The sequence below is a fragment of the Citrus sinensis genome, chromosome 8 (genome assembly GCF_022201045.2).
Source record: "Citrus sinensis cultivar Valencia sweet orange chromosome 8, DVS_A1.0, whole genome shotgun sequence".
In the NCBI taxonomy this organism is placed as follows: Eukaryota; Viridiplantae; Streptophyta; class Magnoliopsida; order Sapindales; family Rutaceae; genus Citrus; species Citrus sinensis.
In genome coordinates, this window is record NC_068563.1 from 30,384,862 (window position 1) to 30,403,198 (window position 18,337).

The window sequence follows — 18,337 nt, forward strand, 5'->3', positions numbered from 1 at the left end:
AGAAATGATCAGATCAAACACCATGCTTTATCATCCCCTGGATTTGTAGGTATCACTTCTTGCTCCAAATCGTAACTTAGCCAAAGGAAACCAAACAAATACCCATTTTCAGAAGAATAAATCGGGGACGCTAATAAGAATATGATGGAACCACACATCAACGGTGGTAACATATTCCTAATCCCTAAAAGATACACTAAATGGATACTTATATAATTTGTTTAATCCAATAAATAATAGTAAATTTAAAAAAATGCCCATTTAAACCAGCACCTCGAAAATGAGAAAAGTGAAGAAAAATATCCCATTAATTTACTAAAAAAGTACAACGAGTACGCTGGGAAAGAAATTAATTACTTGTATTTCTTTTACATGTTTGCATTAACGAAAGATTCAAAGCAAGACCCCCCAAGAGAACGCACACCTATAAGAAAGATCTAAGATTTTATCTTCTCATTTTCCCAAGCTTTCTCATCTAACAAATGAATGACAAGTGAGGGAGAGCAGGCTAGGGTCAAAACTTCACATGGTGAGTGAAGGAGAGTACGGAGCGACTGTAAATGAACTGTTTAAACTTTAAAAACTTGATACTTAGAGGTGTTGGTTTCGAGCTCCAACGGAAAACGGACATTTTTCTTATAGTGTTATTATTAAAGTTAAAAATATAGATTTAGTGAATGGGTCTTTATGAGAGTTAGAAGTAGCGCTTTATAAAGAATTTTGATGGGTGTCAAAAGTCCAATCAAAGATTATTGGACAAGGGGTTAGCGTAGGCCCACCAATAATAAAACCATTGTCTTAAAGGCCCAAAATATCAATTTTTTGCAGTCTTCGCTCACAAAACCAATCACCAGTTCACCACCGTCGTCGTCTCCTTCTCCGCTCCGGTTCAGTCTCTTTCTATTTCCTTTTAATTATTTTGAAAGTTGATACGCATTAGTCTATTTTATAGCTTATGTTAATGTCGATGATTAAATTTTGAAGGAAAAAGAAAAATATGGAAGATGAACGGCGCATGTCAACTAGAACTCGAAAAGTGGCTCCCAGAATGGCCGCCGCTCTTGCCAGCGCCGACAATCGAACTCAGGTTTCTTTACTTGTGATATTTTCCATCTGGGGTCTAAGCGAATTAGTGAAATTTTTTTTTTTTTAATTATTGCGGCTAGTATGTAAATTTGTAATCTTTTTAGGCAGCTCTTGCTCGGCTTGAAGCACTTGAGAATGATAATGCTGGAATTGAAACTGTTGAAATCAATGATGATGATGGTGAAGCTTCTCTTGATGACGACGACGATGAAGGTCTGATTCTTCTTACTTAGTTGTTTTTGTTCTAATGAATGAAAATGAATTAGTCAAAGACTTTGTTTTGTTTATTGGCATTTCAACGCAGGATATATGCAAAAGAGGCATTCGAAGGGCACAAAACGTAAAACCCGGCAAGCCAAAGCGCTTGAGGATGCTAGGAAGGCCCCAAGATCATTCCTTGAGCTCTTGCACGAGGTAATGGATATCGAGGGATTTTTGCTATTATTCACTCGGCCTTGCTGTAATTTTAATTTTAATTCAGGCTCTAAGTCATTACTTTGTTCGTAAGAACAGGCAAATCTTGAATCCTTGCCTCCCCATGTTCCATCTTATTTGAGGGCAGCTGTGGGGCCTCCAAGTAAAACTTCTCGCCGTCATTTCTGCACCGTTTGTGGTTTTTCTGCCAACTACACCTGTGTCAAGTGTGGAATGCGCTTCTGTTGCATTCGTTGCCAGAATATTCATGATGACACTCGTTGCCTCAAATTCGTTGCTTGAGCAGTCAGAGACTTCAGCCAGTGACGTGAATTTGTACAAAGTAGAATCAAAACTTGAAGGTTTCTTGTTCTAATTTGTTGTACAGATATTGTTAATTTGATTTTCAATAGACAACAGCTTCTTTAGTAGAAATGCTTTGCACTGTTTCTTAATCTTCTTCACGTGTTTATAGGCAAAGAAAAGTTTTTATCTATTTGTTCCCTATTTCACAGAAAATCCATCTTCTTAATTATGCTACATTCATTTTGCATGTTCCAGGTTCTAGCAGGGTTTCTTTTTAGTCATCGACAAGTGTAATCTAATTGAGATATGGGTGGTAGTTATCCGAGGAGGTTAAATATCTTCTCATTTCACACAAGAGTGGAAGATTTGCTAGATTAGAAGTGATCATAAACTGTTGCTACCTGCATCTCCTTCTCCTACAGGTAGGCTGGATAGGAGTTCAACTCTATTTGTTCTCATGTATTTGTTAAGTATTAAACAGAATTTAACATTTGGATAATTATTGAAATAGTGAAATGCCTTTATTTGATTCTAGAAACAATACATTCCATCAAGAAACACTCCATAACAATTGATTGACGGAACAACATTCAATCTGACTGACTTGTGGAAAAAAAGGTACAACTGCGATTCTACACACCCTGACTCAGAAAACAAATACTTGATCATCTAAGGACTTAAGAAGAAAACAACTCATGTAATCAGGAAACTAGATTCAATTGCTGGGATGTATTTTTTGTTTTAATAATCTCAACAGCGGGGAAGATCTAGTGGCGGGGGCTGGACAGTCTGCAATTTCCCAACTCCATTCTCAACTAGGAAAGCCATTGCAAGACCCCAAGTTAAGTGTGAATCTATGTGACAATGCAAAAGCCAAATTCCTGTTTCATTCAGGGATTCAGGTGAGTCTGCTAGAGAAAACTTGAAATAGAATCATTTATAAATAAAGATTAAACAAGGATTGTGCCTAAGTTTCTACTTTAAGTTCAGAAAATTAACCTGGATTCTCAGCCACAAATCGTACAGCAACCCATCCGCCTGGAGGTGTCCCAATAGTGTTTCTCCTTGGTGGGTCAATGAGGTTGAACTTGGCTGTATCTGTACTTGGGTTAAAGTTACCCAAACCACTACCTACCACGTAGAATTCATGCCCATGAAGGTGCATAGGATGATCCTCAACTGAGACAATGCTTGTGTCCTGAAACACAATTTGTACTCTGGAACCAAACTTCAACTTGTACAGCTTAGTTCGCTTACGTGGTTGCCATAGACCTCGGCTTACATTACCTGTATAATCAAATATGATTGGAGGAACTGGGGGGAAGTCTGTGGTGAAGATACCAGGTTGACCTTGGATGTAGGCCTGCATTAGAGAGTTCCTCCTTGGAAATACAAAAGAGATATTGTTTATGCTGGCAGCAAAACGGGTCCCATTTGGACCTTGGCATCTGGGGCTGTTCGGATTTGAGCAGTTGATGAGACCTAAACCCACTGTGAAAAATAGGTTCTCATCAATCACGGTTGGGACTTGCACCTGGTGTAGACTTTTGATCCGGGCAGTGAATGCAGTTGCAGTGGCAGTGTCATTAAAGCCTGGGAGGATTGGGAATATTGGTGCTGAAGATCTCGATTTCCCTTTCTTGCCATTGAAGGGAGCAGATTTGTATTCAAGGATTGCAGTGGTGGTGGTATTGTCAAAGGCAGCATTTGCGGTGTTGTAGGCATGTGCTGCCATGTAGTAACGAGCTGGGGGCTGATCAGCTGTGAGCAGAACATTTGTTGTCTGACCAGGAGCTATCATGATGACTGAGGTTGAAAAAGGCTTGGTATAGGAAGTATCAACACCAACTACAGTTAGTTTGTGATTTGCCACCCCAAAGAAGTGTTCTTGATTCATTGCAGAGTTGATAATTCTAAGAAGAATAGTCTCCCCTGCTTCCACTGGAAATCTCACAGTTTCTGCATTGCAATTCATAGTCACATCACTAACTTTTGCATTGCTAGGAAATCTCATGACGGTTACTAGTAATCTTTCTACATAGAGAGAAGTTTTGGCACACCTTTGCTGGAGCATCTGTAGAGATCGCCTGGTTGACCATTAATTGTAAGTGCATCAGAAATATTTGGAGCTCCACCTGTGAAAAGCGCTTGCCTCAGGACATCCATGGGGTCCCTGTCCCACCATTCCCCTGTTTATCAGTGTCGTCATTTGTTAGACTTCTTGCCGTAGTTTGTTCCATGGCGTGATAGATACTTTGTTTTATGACTTTGAAGCAGGGCATGAAAATAAGTTTCAATTTACCTATAAGAATTGGGATTTCTTTCTTTGGCATTGGGAAGGGATATGGAGAACCCATTCGTGGGTAGACGATGAGAGCTCCGTAGACAGTTGCTCTGAGCCATCTGCTATGAGCATGCCACCACAAAGTTCCCTCTTGGTCTTCGATGGTGAATCGGTATGTGTAACTCCTTCCCGGTTGGATTGGGCACTGTGTCACATATTCAGGACCATCTGCCCATGGATTTCTCGTCTGGCGTACTCCGTGCCTGAACAACAACATTAGGCAACAATTAATATTGAACAACGTCCTCTTTCTTATTCTTTGATAAACATATTATTATATGTAGCTGCAATAAATGAATACCAGTGGAGGGTGACGTTGTATCGAGCTCTGTTTATAGCCCTGATGACAAGAGTGTCACCATTTCGAACTTGCAATGTTGGTCCTGGGAACTGCCCATTCACTGTAACAGTGCTATGAGTTCTGCACAGCCTCTTCACTGGCCTGGCTTCAATCTGTATTCATCAAAACAGAGAAGTAAACTCGTGTTCAAGAATGCTATGATTGATGATAAAGAATGAGATAAGTACATACAACAAACTCATGGTAGTGAATTTCTGCATGAGAAAGAGAAGCCAGGAAGGCAAAGATGAACAAGAGACCGAGTAAGAGGCAAGAGCTCCATGGCTTCACCGTAAGTTTAAGAAGCTCCATATTGTGTATTAAAGTCTTAGGAGATGATGTTTGAGTATGAATTAGGCCATAAGAGTGATAGCTATTTATATTAATAAAAAGAGAGGGAAAGGAGTCAAGAACAGCAGTTAGCTTTAAGTATATGTAAATACACACGCTCGCACACACACACACACACGTGCGCGCATATACACAGATTTTTATTTTTATTTTCAAGTATTAGCTAGCAAATTAGGTTGTAAGTCTAACAGTGACACTAAAACTTACTAACATTAAAGAACAGCACTTAGACGACCAACCATATGGAGGATTTGGTTCACCCACTAATTCCATCAGACTCTGTGCTTAAGACACTACTAACTAATATAGGTTAATTTAATTTTGTTGCTAGGTTAACTTAATTTTGTTGCTAGCTTAATTTTAATTTTGTTTTAACGGTGCATGTCTAAAAAAGACACGACACCAGAATCGTATTAAATTGAATTTTTGAGCAACTGATATTAAGAATACAAGCTGAGAATTAGAAAGCTCCTGTATGGTTCCTTAGAGCTCTCAAATGTTTGATATATTTATCTCTTTTTAAGTTTTTGTTGCTGTAAAGGAATGCATGCATCCATCCAGCTTCCGTAAGCCATCAAATGTTTGATATATTTATCTCTTTTTAAGTTTTTGTTGCTGTAAAGGAATGCATGCATCCATCCAGCTTCCGTAAGCCGCAGTTTGAATCGAAGATTCAGTAACGAAAATCAGTTGTTAGCTCAACAGTTTCTACGGGCCTGTCTTTTGATCATTAACAGTCAACCTCTTTGTTAGGTTTTTTATTGGACGCAAATAAGGGATCGTATGACTTTTAACATTTGGTTGAAGTTGAAACATAATATATTAGTTTGGATTTGGTGGGGGAGTAGAAATCAGAAAAACAGAAGCTCCGTCGTTTGACCTGTACAATTTGATAATTTCTTTTCATTAGATTTCAAACCTTAATTCTCATTGTCGTCCTCAAGAAATCTTTTACTTGGTATACAGCCTTGAGTTGACGGAGTAATGAATATAGAGAAGTTTCTATGACTACTACTCTTGTTAATTACCGTCTGCTGGTTTTGAATTATTCAACCTAAGCACCTTACTTAATCAAAAGTCTTATAGATTGACAATAATCGAAATAGAGGTGAAAGAGTCGTCTTCTTTTCTTTCCGAGTAGTTTCTCTAGTAATTTTATTTAGTTAATCACCCGATTTCAAATCTTAAAAGATAAAAGATTAAAAAAAAGGACAAAAAAAAAATCAAATTAAATTTCGGTCACTCCTCTGTATTTTCTTTGCATGATGATAATAAATAGAAATCAGTTAATATTTGTTCATCGGGCATTTGATAATCACTTTCTATATTGATTGCTTAATTGATTTATAAATCATGTTTTCCATCTTTAATGTTCTAGAACAGTTGCACAATTTGGGCGAATACACAGAACTAATTAATTAATATAAAAAGGAGTGTTTACGTGTAAAAAGAAAACTAGTGATGATTTCACTAACAAATTAACGAATCCGTTATTGAATTTGTCAACATGATTAGCAATTGTGTTAGCATCAGTGAAGCAACTAATTTGCCACACCGAGTGGGTTTTCTACAGGAGTTAGGTGGTAAAATATTGAAATGAAGATGAAGCAGGTCTTGAGTCTTGACACCAAAACTAATATTAGTAGAAAGTCTAATAAACAATCAGGAGATCTCAGCCTTTTGGAATTTGGATTGTTGATGATCGTGGAAGTAGTAATAAATGTGGTGGGTAGCCTGCCAAAGCCAAACTGACCTCGTAAAAATAACAAGCCGTGTTGCCGACTGCATCTGTTGCTAGAACCGTTAGCGCTGCTGGAGATAATACTGATTTGACTCCCACTAATTATATATTGAGGTGTAATGACTTAAATTCTGCAGCTGCAGCAAGCCTGCAACTCTTTTGAAAACAAAAAATAAATAAATAAATTATAAAGTAAATATTGGTAGTGTAAAATAAATGTTATTTTTAAATAATAATCTTGATAAAAAAATAATAAAAGTATTATAAGTTTTTTTTACCGTAAAATGTGGTGTGGTGTGGAATAAAATTAAATTAACTTTTAAATCATGACAATAAGTGTTCATCAAGTGCCTTACCCAACCACAAAATCAAATAGGGCTGTAGTCAAAGATAAGCAAAAGCAGTACCCGCCACATAATTCACAATCACTCATAATCGCCGTCTTCCTTATATGCCTACAGCACAAATACAATGTGAACACTACCTAAATAGACCAAACAGAATGTCACAGTCTCATACGATACGAATGAATCCATCATCATCTCATCTCATGTATTACGACTTCCCAAAGAATGACGAGCAAAGGAGAGAGTCCAACAGTTTAAAAGAATAGCGTCAAGTATTTAACAATACACTTATATAAAGTATAGATGACACATACCCAAAATCAATGCTTCTTAACAATACACTTACGGTGCGTTTACTAATTACTAGTCAGTAATTAGAATGAGGTAGAACCGAAATGGACTGAAATTGAAATAAAAAATGACAATCAAAATAAATTATTTACTTAAGCCGTAAGAGTCGGAATGAGAATCGAAATAAGTTGCATTTCCATTGACGTGTTTACTTTATCTTGAAATCATAATTAACTATTATAATTTATCATAATGCCCTTTGTTAATTATTGTCTTTAACGATGATGATGATGATAAACTTTAATGATCCAACCGGTGACGAGCAGCTAAACCAACATGACTGAATCAATTAATCTAATCAACAACGAGCAATGGAGATGGGCTGCGATTCGCGATGAATCCAACCGGTGACAAGCTACTCAACCGACTAGTGGGTGATGCGTAAGAAGAAGAGAAGAGAGAGGAGCCAAGTGGTGAAACCACGAGGTGGTCGTCCGGTGTCGAGCAACAAAGATTGCAATCAACAATGAGCTACTCAACCAATAAAGATGCTGCAGCCATTCGTTTCTAGGTAAGAGAAACAAGATGGGTTATTCGCTACTAGGTTAGGGATTTTGTTTTCTCCTCTTCTTTTTTTTTCAATTTATATTTTTAATTGCAAAGAGAATATTTTGGAAAAATAGAAAAAACAATCGCCATAGTTTTGTCTTTAGGGGGAATGGGATACCCCCAAACTGGAATCAGAATCCCATTAATCAATCCTTATTTTATGCGGATCCCGTGCACCTTCTTCCATTCATACACTCAATTAAACAAGTAAACAATTTCTTCATTCTGATTCCCGTTACTGTCTGGTAAACACTCCCAATAGTCTAAAAGAACAGGGTGAAGTATTCTATTCTCTAGATTATAGATGATACATCCCCAAAATCGATGCTTCTTAACAATATACTTACAACCCCGTAGTGTAAGAATCTAAAAAGATACAGAGACCGAGGGGGAAAAAAAAAGAAAGAAAAAATGAAAAACAAAGTTTCTTAGGTACACACTCCACTCGGAAAAATTATTTAAAAAAAAAAAATCAAAAACTCGAACGAGAGAAGGAATCTAAACAGATCAAAGAACATTAGTACGCCATAAAACCAAATTGCTCACGCCTCACGATCTAGAATGAAACTCTCCAGTCTCCACACTTTAGAAGAACAAATACAAATGTTTAGAACACCCATGCAGCCCATTCAAGTTTCAACCATTTCCTGGGCAGAGCAGCAGTAACAGCTTTAACAGATACAGCTCCCTGGTCTGAGCTGACTCAAAGAAACCTCTCTTCAGCTCACCACTGTTATCTTTTCAGACCTGAGCCATCTGCTGCTTCAGTGCCTGCAGGGACTTGATTTTGGATTCACAAATCCGAAGAAATGCAGAGAGTCCTGCACGCTGCCCAGCTACAAATTTCCTTGCAACATCAACAGGACTCCAAGATTTCATAGCTTGAGATATCCGATCACCAAGTTCTGCCTCATTCAAGGATGAGATCAGTGTTCCAAGAAGCCGGAACACCTGCCCAGGACCTTCACCCCTGCCATTTGCCTCGAGAGAGGAGAATATAGCATCTAACTTTTCATCCTCTGACTTCTTGATATGATGCCCTAACCATTTTGCTACCTCTTCCACTACGCCACTTGTAGATTGAACAGAGCCCCGAATATCATGAGACAGTGGAGAGGTAGAATGATCTGCAGATCCACTTCTCTTCTTCTTCTTTCCAGATGGAAGAGATGATCGGACACAAGATTGCATTACAAGTGTATGCCAAGCCAACGGTTCTGTGACAAGTTGCACCAAAACTGAAAGATCAAGCTGTGGATAGCATACAAGTGACTCCATGGATCTGACCTCCAAAATACACTTCTTCAGCAGTGTATTCACAACCTGCCAAGTAGAATGCCTGCATCCATTTACATCCGGCAGCACAACTTCATGGGAACTCAAGTTCCATGCATTCAAAAATACAGCAAAATTCAACCAACCAACCATGTCCGCACCAAAAGCCTGCCTCACAGGTAAAAAAGTTACTTTAATAGGGCAGCAGTGTAACTAATGAGTCAGCAAGCAAGCATACGCCTCAATTACTAACTTTTCTTCAGTGGCGAAGTGTACGCACTACTTGCACTTAAGATGTAATCATGATCAACCTGATAGAATTTCAGCTCTTAAAATTTCCCAGAAAAATTTGTTATTTTACTAAAGCTTATTTCCATGTTGTGTATTTCCATGCTAAAATATGTCTGACGAACTTACGGCTTTTAAAGGGAGAAATATTTTGAAAAGCTTGCTATGCCAAATTCAAAGTAGTTCACCATGTATATCGGTTTTGGGTACTCACCACATAGGCATCTTGTCTATGTAATTGGAGCATTGCAACGAAATTCAGTAACACTTATAAAATTAAAGGATCCTAGAAAAGCGAAGATATGTGCTTGTAGTCAGAAAGCCAGCAATCACTTACCTCAGAAGAGTTCAAGCCACTAGAAACCCCTGAAACCACTTCTATTGCATCTCTTAAAGAAAACCCCAACATTTTTGCATAGCGATCAAGCAAATACTTCAGCTCTGACAAAACTTTTGGGTCACATATAGATCCATTGACTTCAAAGTTTTCCTTGACGCATGCTGAAGCAGTCTGAATTGACAGATATATCAACCGAGGCAGAAGAGATTTCCTCTCAACAACTCCTAGTATACTTGCTTCCCTTTCTTTCATCTAGATTTGCTCAATATATAGAAAATGATCCAAAGTTACAAAACGAAAAGGAGGGATTATGTGTGTATCATTACAAAGTCAAGGACAGAGGATAGTACCAAGTTCTCTTTAGGACAGTAGGAGATTCCTGCAAATGGACCTGTGCAAAACAATTGTAAACACATTGTAAGAAATGAAAATAAGAAGACACCCACTATAACACCCAAAACTTGTCATACACAACATTGCAGAATAAATCTTGAAAGTTCTAACTTCTAAAAGCATACAAATCCTAAGCAAGGAATGTAGTATCTTTTTTCTTCAAGAACAAAATTCAGAGAAGAGCCATACTACACTAGACAATATCTTATCCTTTTCTGACGCATCTTTATTTTCGTTGACTTATATCATTGTCAAACAATTCAGTTGCACAAAATGTTACCATACCAAAGAACTGCAAGCACATTGGAAAGGTCCAGCATTTTAACTTACCTAACAGATAATTCTTATCTGGAGTTGGTGTCCACCAGGGACGAGACTGCCAATCTTCATTGAAGGTCACAGATTTGGATCCAATCTCATTGGATAGCTCAAGAAAGTCAACCCCGCATTTCAAGTTTTCAAGAACAGACTACAGGAGGATTTATGTATGTTACACACTGATTGCACACATTGAAAGAACAAAAGCATTCAATTTTATAATGGAAAGTTACAAGTTACCTCTTCTTCTTCAATATTATTGGCATTCTGCTTTAGTTGTAGAATGGATGATTCAACCCTTGCCACTAAATATTGACTGGACCGTTGCAATCTTTCTTTAAATTGAACAAATTCAATTACCTGAAATCAGGTAATAAAAACATTTTGGTCCATGAATTCACCGTGAATTAAACCTTGTCCCAAACATTGTACTTAATGGCATGTCTAAACCTTTTTCATATAAACTCAGCTGCTTGTGAACAGCCAGGGCCTATCTCATACGTAATCAAAAAGCTGGTTTATCCCATTGTCTGCAACAAGTTCAATGGCAGTTCAATAAGGAATGTCCCTATTAAAGTCTAGGAAAATTCAACTTTCAAGGTTAATCTCCTATGTAATTGCAAATAAAAGTCAACTTAGCATTGCCAACTCCAACAGCTTAAAAATAATTCTGGACTCATTGGACAGGAACTCTACATATCCTCGTAAGTTGTATCTATCATTTGGAAGCATATTTCTCTGGGAAAAAAAATTTGCTCCAATCAAAATTATTGACTCCAAACAAAACGTCAACAAGGTGATCCCTACTACCATATATGGTCAGACACCACATGCACCCAGGAAAACAAAAAGCATACAGGACTGGGGTATCGGTATGAAGAAAGAACCCAAACAATGAATATGTTTCTGATATCGAATCAGGCAAAGGAAGAAATATTTACAAGAAACAAATATGGACAATTTCGGTACAAACTAAAAACATTTGACACAGGTGATCTGCTGCAAGAATACACTCAGTATCATGAGAGAGATATTAGTGTAATACAATGTATCACATACTTTCGAGTAATTTCTGTGGCGATATGCAAGAAATGTAAGATCTGCTGATTCTCTCAAGTGGTCATCCATAAACCTGAGGTAATCTCTTAGTAGATTATTTGATTCCACCCAAAGGGAAGAAACCAACATCTGCGGCAGAATGTGATGTGAGACAGTTTCCATCAAGATGTTCTTCACGTCCAATGCTTTATACCTAAAAAGCAGAAGTAATTATACTAAAATACCTAAAGAAAGAAAAAGGTTCAGGTTATGAGTGCCATAGGACATAACGTTAAGTACTTTACCATTCATACGCCAAGGGAAGGGCGCCAAGGTGTGAATACAAGTGTACCAATAACACCTTGTATTGCCACGCGTGTCTGCCAAACATGGTCACATAGACAACTGTTATCTCCATTGTAAAAGCTCCGTAACAGAGTGAATAGATTTCAAACAAAGCTGAAAGTTTTAGCCAAAAAGCCTCAACTTGAAAAAACAACTGCCTCCTTAACTATATGCATGTTTCTAATTCATCAACCAAAACTAATATGACTTCAACTACTAAGATTAAAGTACAAAGAAGATTTGCAACATTAATTGTCATTGCTGACATTAAATCAGTAAATTACGGATTTGACAAAGGTAGATTAAACTCTAAGAATGTCGCCTGACCTTCGGACGGTCAAGCCAAACTCCAAAACCATTATTGCCTCCATGAAGTAGCCATAATTACTTGTGCGCCAGAATAACTGAAGCCAAAACACAATTCAAAGATATGAAACAAACTGCAAACATACAAACACAACTGAAAATTAAATTACGAAAATTTTCTCGCCTGACGACGAAATACACATGAAATCAAATCTAGAAGCTTTATTATATGACATATGATAATGACATTTTCTTTAGAAGGACCATCACCAGTACAAGGGGGGGGGGGGGGAATTCATTTTGTGATATCCTGATCTTAATTTGTTTCTTCATATTGATTAATTTCTTTTCAGATGACTTTATTCTCATGCAGTGTGCCTAAATATGCTTCAGTGAGATATGTACCAATACGGATAATGAAATATGCCTAGGTAGGGAGAAGAAATTAGTGAAAGAGACGACAGTGTGCACATCTTCATCTGCTGGGGAAAGAAAGAAAAAAAAAATTTGGGACATCTCCAAAACATGGAGCAGCAAAGGGAATGTGCATCACATTTCTAGTTTCTTATTTGATATTTTCCTTATTCTGACGTCACAACACCAACCCAGTGGCTCATAAACTTTTCTACTACAATGGTAACCGTCAAGTTATTAGCTTCATTACTGTCTCTCTCCAAGATAAGAATGTGAAAGCCCAACTTTATATTGCATGGCAAACACATAAATCATACAGGATTTGATTGGTTAGTATACCTCCATGGTAAAAGTGATGCCAACATACAATATTTCTCAGCGTAAAAGTGGGCAAATAATGTAATATAAAGATCATTATGAAACAAAATCTTATTGAGCTGCTTAAGCATTCTTTTTTCTTTAGCTTTTCTTTTCATACGTCATTTTAGTAAGCACGGTTAGAGGAAGCACTCCTACAGGTTCTAAAAGCAAAATGCCACAGGATCAATCACAAACGAACACTCGTGGTCCTTTCTAAATCCACCTAAGAACAGTCCACATCAAAGGAAAAGCTCTGTGTCTGTGTATAATAGATAGATAACTTCTTGACAAGTAACACCCCAACTGTAATCAGAGCCTCCAAAGAAAAGGCAATATGATACCTGAACCAGCACATTGGATGCCATTGATAGCAGCTCCTCACCGTGTATACTCTCTTGTGGATCCAAGTCCTTAGAAAGTGGAAGACTTTTGCAATACATCTCAGACATTTGTACAGCAGAGCGCTCAAGTTCTGTAAGCAAAAATAGCCTACTCAATATCATACAAGGTCTATAGAAAACTCATTGTAAAATGTATAGAAAGAAAAACAAGCTATATTAAGAGTTTCTTCTTAACAATCAGAAAGAAAATTTTGATATATAATTGAGATTGTCCAGATAAAACCAAATTGAGTGTAGAATCAAGAGCTATTTCATAAATGAACGATTAAACAAGCATACATTTAGCATTGAGTGTATATGTGTGTGCCCGCATGCAAGACTAGAAGAAAGAGACAAACCATCCACCGGAAGCTTGTAAGTGTTTCCAATCAATTCTTGAATTTTCTTAAGTGTTATGAACCAACCAAGCTCTTTAATTGATTCTGTTGAATGGGAAGTTGAGCTACTCTTCAGCCTTTCCAAAAGCTCAGTCTTCTTATCAAGAGATAAGACTAGAAGGAAGTCCTCAACATCAGAAGTGAAGCAGGCCAAGTGACCAAAGCTGGGCTCAAAAATATAAAAGCTCCATATTACATAACAGCAAATGACACAATCTTTTGCATATTTTTACAGGTAGAGACAGAAGATATAGCAGTAGAAACTATAGCAGCCATAAACAGACATAACAGTTAATTATCCATGGAAAGTGCAAAACTAAAAAATAACTCACATACAGAATGCAAAAAAATATTGGCGGACAAGATATGAAGTTCTTCACTACCTCAAAAAATATTCAAGCACAGCCTCCATTAGCTCATCATTGTTATTCTTTCCATACAAGAGCTTCCGCCTTTCAATTTCAAGATTTGCCAAGTATGGACACCTTATGAGATTGACACTGGTGTCTGCGTGTAACTTTTTTACAGAAGTTGATGCCTCTGATATACGAGAATTAAACTGCAAGTCAAATTTGCAAAAATTAAATTCTAAACCAAAGATAGTAGTGATGAATGCATGCATGAAAATGAAATGCAAAAACAACAACAGTTAGAAAGTTTTAGACATGCACCACTTCATCTGTTAAGTGTGAAAACTTGCAGTCCACAGATTTTTGTGGATGGATTGGATCACTACTGGCTGCATTGCACCAGCTGCTATCATCCTCTAGCAAACAGCCTAGATAATGTAGGAAACATTCCCAATCATCAGGACTGTCAGATGAAAGAAAAGACATTAGTAAATGGAAAGAGTTAGTATAAAAGTACAGAGTCTCAGAAACAGCATATTAAAAGAGTGCTTGATGAAAACAAGCAACAGTTATCTGCAGACATAATCAATTTAGTTAGTATGCTAACAAATATGAAATTTTGAACATCCTTTTCCTCTTTTTCATGAACTTATCAGAACATTACAATTACATTAACACACAGAGAATGAAGTTAAAGAAAGTCTCAACAATACCAGAAACATAAACAGTAAAAGATATAGATCTTTCAGAAAAAATAAATCAGAATCACTTTTCCCAAGAAAAATACTTTTACCCCATCATTGAGGAGGAGGCTATTATATGAAATAAACTATTGATGTAAAAGTTTCACATTATTTTCATAATAGTGAAGATCTGCACAAGCATACCTTAGTTCTAAGACTTTCTTATATATCTGAGCAGCAGCAGTATAGTCACCTTGCCTAGCAAGAAGCCTACCCTGTCAACTTAAAGTCAAAGAGTACAAGTTGATAAGACATTCATAAGAACCCAGAAAGAAACACATGCCAGATTTTCAACTATGAAAAATAAGAAAGTTCCATCAAATTCTAAATCTATAAATGAAATCTTTGAGTCAAAAACTTTGACCACCTAGGATAATGCTGAATTTTTTAATTTGATAAGAAACTGAAAAGGCTGAATAAATTAATACAGTTTTGTGAAACTCACAGTTTTTCTCAACAATTTCAATACAATGAAATGACAGCAGTTTAATGGACCTTATTGATAAAATAAAGTGCAAACATGATGGTTAAGTGTACACACTTTACCAATAGAAGAAGAAGTCGTCAAATGCTGAAGCATCTCTAAGAGATAAGGAGGTGCTGCAGCTGATGGGATACCTAACTCTACCAATCAACTCTTCCAGAACAATCATATAATCGTCCCATCAGTATCATTGAGTTCATTTACTAAGAACATGTATTGCAGAAGAGTTCAGCAATGAGTGGGATCCACTTCAGTAATGAGACCCTATCATATTATCCTCCTCAATGTAGATCATTTCGAAATTGACGTACACCCTCCCTAAGCTAGCTACCAGTATTCCCCCTTCATCTACATTGTCAATTTTACCCTTTCCATTCCGACTGTCCTTTAGTAGGAAATCATCCATCCTTTCATTTTATCCAGCTTCCATTTTTCAAGATAAAATAGTGATGCCCGAAGAAAGAAATAAAAAACATCTAAAGGGCAAAGAGTACATAAGAAATGAAAGATTCGCAGGTCAAAAGACATATTTGTATAATACTCATAAATTCAAGAAAATAGTAAGACAAACAGTATTGTCTTGATCTTTAAAACGAATGTGAAAGCTTCAGAAAGTACCTGTATGCGTAACTTATCGACTTCAATCACTAAAAGTGATCCTAATGTTCCAGAGAGAATTTCCAGAGCATCACCATACTTTGCTTGTTGTTCCAATATGGAAATGTAGACGATAAGGGCTGCAAGAAATTCCAAGCACTTACTTAGGAGATCAACAGTGAACAGTACTGTAAAGGTCCATCTCTATTACATCAAAAATAGGAAAAAGAGGACGAAGTCCACCTTCAGGCTCATGCAAGCTATGGGAGGCAACATGTTTCTTAAGTAAACCTTCAGCTAATAGTAAGAGCTTCTCTCCGCCATTTCCGCAAAGCACCTATCAACAGTTCAAACCTCATAAAATTAGCAGCTAGAAAACATGCAAATTACCTAAAAGAAGAATTAACTTGAATCTACTGGATATTGATAATGAAATCACCGATGTAAGCACTTCTAAGAAATTATAGAAGCTTTTTGTAGTTAACACATGATTTCTATTACATCCAAAAAAAGTGAGAAATATAACAAATTACCTCAAGCATGACAAGAGCAGAGTGGTAGAGGATAATAAACAGGGCCCCAAGTTCAAAAATAGAGAAGAAAAAGTTGAAAAAATTCTCCTCTATAGCTGGAAATTCCTCCTAGACACTTGTTTGTGTCAATTGGATTGAAATGGTGGCATAATTTTACTAGATGAGATCTGTCCTACGTTGCATTCTAGACTGAAGGCTGTTGAAATCTTTTTACAAATGGGATTGCAAACCTGGATTCCGGATCAGACTATTGAGCCACTGAATCATCAACAGATTTTATCCCAAATTTGGTGACCGGTTTTTTAAGCAACCCAAACTGTATATAAAATGCCTTCTTAAAATAGAGCCATTTCAAAGCACAGCATCCAGAAAAGGTTTTTATCGAAGCTCGCAAAGTGAACAACACTTGTGAAATGTTAGCTTATCTCGGCAGATGAGGGATAACGCCATTTCGAGTTATATACTCTTACTATCAACAGTGATCCTCAAAAAGGGCACTAACTAATGGTAACAGAGCAATGGGCACATGCGTGACAAAATGTGGAGAACAGAAATTGGCAGAACCTGTAATTGGATGCTACACACTGCCCACAGTAGAAACCTTTCTTCACCAGCATGCTTGTACATTTTAATAGCTGTCTGCCATCAAAATAAAATTACTATAAGTAAGAACAGCTCAATTGCCAGCAATCGTATATACACTAATAAATTTGACAACATGCCAACAAATCAATAAAAGAAAAAAGATAAAAGAAACGTGAAAGCACCAACCTGTTGTTGCTTCACAAAGGAATATTCACGAACATAACAGTTGAAAAGCCCCATCATGTGATCCATATTGTTGTGATATTTTCCACAAGCATACTCGTAACAGCTTGTTGCCAAGTCCACTAATTACATAGGAAAAGGAACAAACTTATTACTCACTAGAGCTACAACACCAAAAAGATAAAAATATTAATAATAGGAATAAATAAATAAACAAATAAATAGCTACAGCGATCAAGTCGTTGGAAAACAATCTGCAAAGTGCTGAGAGTAAGATCATCCATCAGAGTAGAGTCATTCTGATACAATAAGTCTTTCGCTTGTAAAGAAACAGATAATGACTCATCACATTTCCCCATTCTCTCCAAAACCAGAGCTTTAAGCGCCTGCAGCGAAGCAGAACACGCGATATCTTAATTACATCTACAATGACATTTTACGAAAAGGACGCATTATAGTGTGAGTGGGACTTACAAGAGCGTAAGGAGAATTGGGGTATTTGGCGAGCAGAGCAGTGGACTGCTTCAGAGCGTTCTTGAACTGACGAGAATCGATGGCGTCCCATATCGGACGGACACGCCGCTCCGGTATGCCACCGGCCAATCCAAATTTCGAAGCCATTTGTTTTGTTCTGTATGTAGTTCTTCCAGCTGGGGACTTGACTTGGGGTAAACAAAAAGATCCTGTTTAAAACCTTTGCGCTCTGTTTCTGTGGAAACTGGAAACCTAACCTAACATGATCTGATTATAATAAAGCAGAGCGAAGGACTGGAGTCTACAGCAGTGTATTGTGTTTTGAATACGGGTGTAAATAGAAATGATAAGGAAAAGGTCGCACGCTTGTACTCCTTACAGCTGCGAACTCAACTCACCTTTACGATCTACTTCTAGCCCATTTGGGCGCCACTTTTTTTAACTTCATCAGGCTGTTTGCCACGTCATCCTACTTGCTTACCGTATATAATATATAAATATCTTTTTATGAAATTCAGTATTGATACTTGTACTGAAATTTCATTTATTAAAATTATTGAAATTAACATTTTTCGTTAAAACTAACAAAAATCAGCAGGTGGCCCATTGCCCACCAACCATCATCCAACCATCATGCGGATAAAAATTGACAGATTCGGTTTGATTGAATCTCAGTATGTACTATCATTTATCCATGAATACTA

General features: G+C 37.2%; 3 protein-coding genes across 7 annotated transcripts; 1 reads left to right on the forward strand and 2 right to left on the reverse strand.

The window, feature by feature from the left end:
* Window positions 1-760: 760 nt before the first annotated feature.
* LOC102616629 (SWR1 complex subunit 6) lies at window positions 761-2,489 on the forward strand. 4 transcript variants are annotated; one of them, XR_371819.4, is made up of 7 exons: window positions 761-887; window positions 985-1,087; window positions 1,191-1,299; window positions 1,391-1,500; window positions 1,600-1,862; window positions 2,062-2,228; window positions 2,342-2,489. XR_371819.4 is itself a non-coding variant. In XM_006488532.4 (5 exons), the coding sequence occupies exons 2-5, from the start codon at window positions 998-1,000 to the stop codon at window positions 1,801-1,803; spliced, it is 513 nt and encodes a 170-aa protein (XP_006488595.1). In that variant the 5' UTR covers window positions 761-887; window positions 985-997; the 3' UTR covers window positions 1,804-1,959. The 4 variants fall into 4 exon arrangements, 1 of the variants encoding a protein (XP_006488595.1); XR_371820.4 differs by having other exon boundaries at window positions 1,600-1,843; XR_008051261.1 differs by lacking the exon at window positions 2,342-2,489 and having other exon boundaries at window positions 2,062-2,335.
* On the reverse strand, window positions 2,303-4,820 carry LOC102616340 (laccase-13). Its single transcript, XM_006488531.4, has 6 exons — window positions 4,683-4,820; window positions 4,452-4,603; window positions 4,109-4,353; window positions 3,867-3,995; window positions 2,806-3,765; window positions 2,303-2,687 (listed from the first exon to the last, which is right to left on the reverse strand). The coding sequence occupies exons 1-6, from the start codon at window positions 4,800-4,802 to the stop codon at window positions 2,557-2,559; spliced, it is 1,737 nt and encodes a 578-aa protein (XP_006488594.2). The 5' UTR covers window positions 4,803-4,820; the 3' UTR covers window positions 2,303-2,556.
* Window positions 4,821-8,086: 3,266 nt separating this feature from the next.
* On the reverse strand, window positions 8,087-18,013 carry LOC102617133 (N-terminal acetyltransferase B complex auxiliary subunit NAA25). 2 transcript variants are annotated; one of them, XM_006488533.4, is made up of 19 exons: window positions 17,634-18,013; window positions 17,389-17,545; window positions 17,163-17,281; window positions 16,956-17,030; window positions 16,102-16,195; window positions 15,880-15,998; window positions 14,922-14,992; window positions 14,356-14,497; window positions 14,068-14,243; window positions 13,646-13,848; window positions 13,248-13,378; window positions 12,154-12,230; window positions 11,787-11,861; window positions 11,503-11,695; window positions 10,684-10,803; window positions 10,456-10,594; window positions 10,083-10,123; window positions 9,730-9,984; window positions 8,087-9,272 (listed from the first exon to the last, which is right to left on the reverse strand). In XM_006488533.4, the coding sequence occupies exons 1-19, from the start codon at window positions 17,778-17,780 to the stop codon at window positions 8,571-8,573; spliced, it is 3,036 nt and encodes a 1,011-aa protein (XP_006488596.2). In that variant the 5' UTR covers window positions 17,781-18,013; the 3' UTR covers window positions 8,087-8,570. The 2 variants fall into 2 exon arrangements, with proteins under 2 accessions (XP_006488596.2, XP_006488597.2); XM_006488534.4 differs by lacking the exons at window positions 16,956-17,030; window positions 17,163-17,281; window positions 17,389-17,545; window positions 17,634-18,013 and adding an exon at window positions 16,392-16,894.
* Window positions 18,014-18,337: the final 324 nt, after the last annotated feature.

What these genes read in the sequence shown, in the direction of transcription:
- LOC102616629 (XM_006488532.4), top strand. Translation starts at nt 998, where the DNA reads ATGGAAGATGAACGGCGCATGTCAACTAGAACTCGAAAAGTGGCTCCC. An exon ending in GCGCCGACAATCGAACTCAG is followed by an intron (nt 1,088 to 1,190) that starts GTTTCTTTACTT and finishes TAATCTTTTTAG; the next exon opens with GCAGCTCTTGCTCGGCTTGA. An exon ending in TCCTTGAGCTCTTGCACGAG is followed by an intron (nt 1,501 to 1,599) that starts GTAATGGATATC and finishes TCGTAAGAACAG; the next exon opens with GCAAATCTTGAATCCTTGCC.
- LOC102616340 (XM_006488531.4), bottom strand. Translation starts at nt 4,802, where the DNA reads ATGGAGCTTCTTAAACTTACGGTGAAGCCATGGAGCTCTTGCCTCTTA. An exon ending in TTCACTACCATGAGTTTGTT is followed by an intron (nt 4,604 to 4,682) that starts GTATGTACTTAT and finishes TGATGAATACAG; the next exon opens with ATTGAAGCCAGGCCAGTGAA. An exon ending in CTACAGATGCTCCAGCAAAG is followed by an intron (nt 3,766 to 3,866) that starts GTGTGCCAAAAC and finishes ATTGCAATGCAG; the next exon opens with AAACTGTGAGATTTCCAGTG.
- LOC102617133 (XM_006488533.4), bottom strand. Translation starts at nt 17,780, where the DNA reads ATGGCTTCGAAATTTGGATTGGCCGGTGGCATACCGGAGCGGCGTGTC. An exon ending in TTTGGCTTGACCGTCCGAAG is followed by an intron (nt 11,862 to 12,153) that starts GTCAGGCGACAT and finishes CATGTTTGGCAG; the next exon opens with ACACGCGTGGCAATACAAGG. An exon ending in AGATAAGAATTATCTGTTAG is followed by an intron (nt 10,124 to 10,455) that starts GTAAGTTAAAAT and finishes TGTTTTGCACAG; the next exon opens with GTCCATTTGCAGGAATCTCC.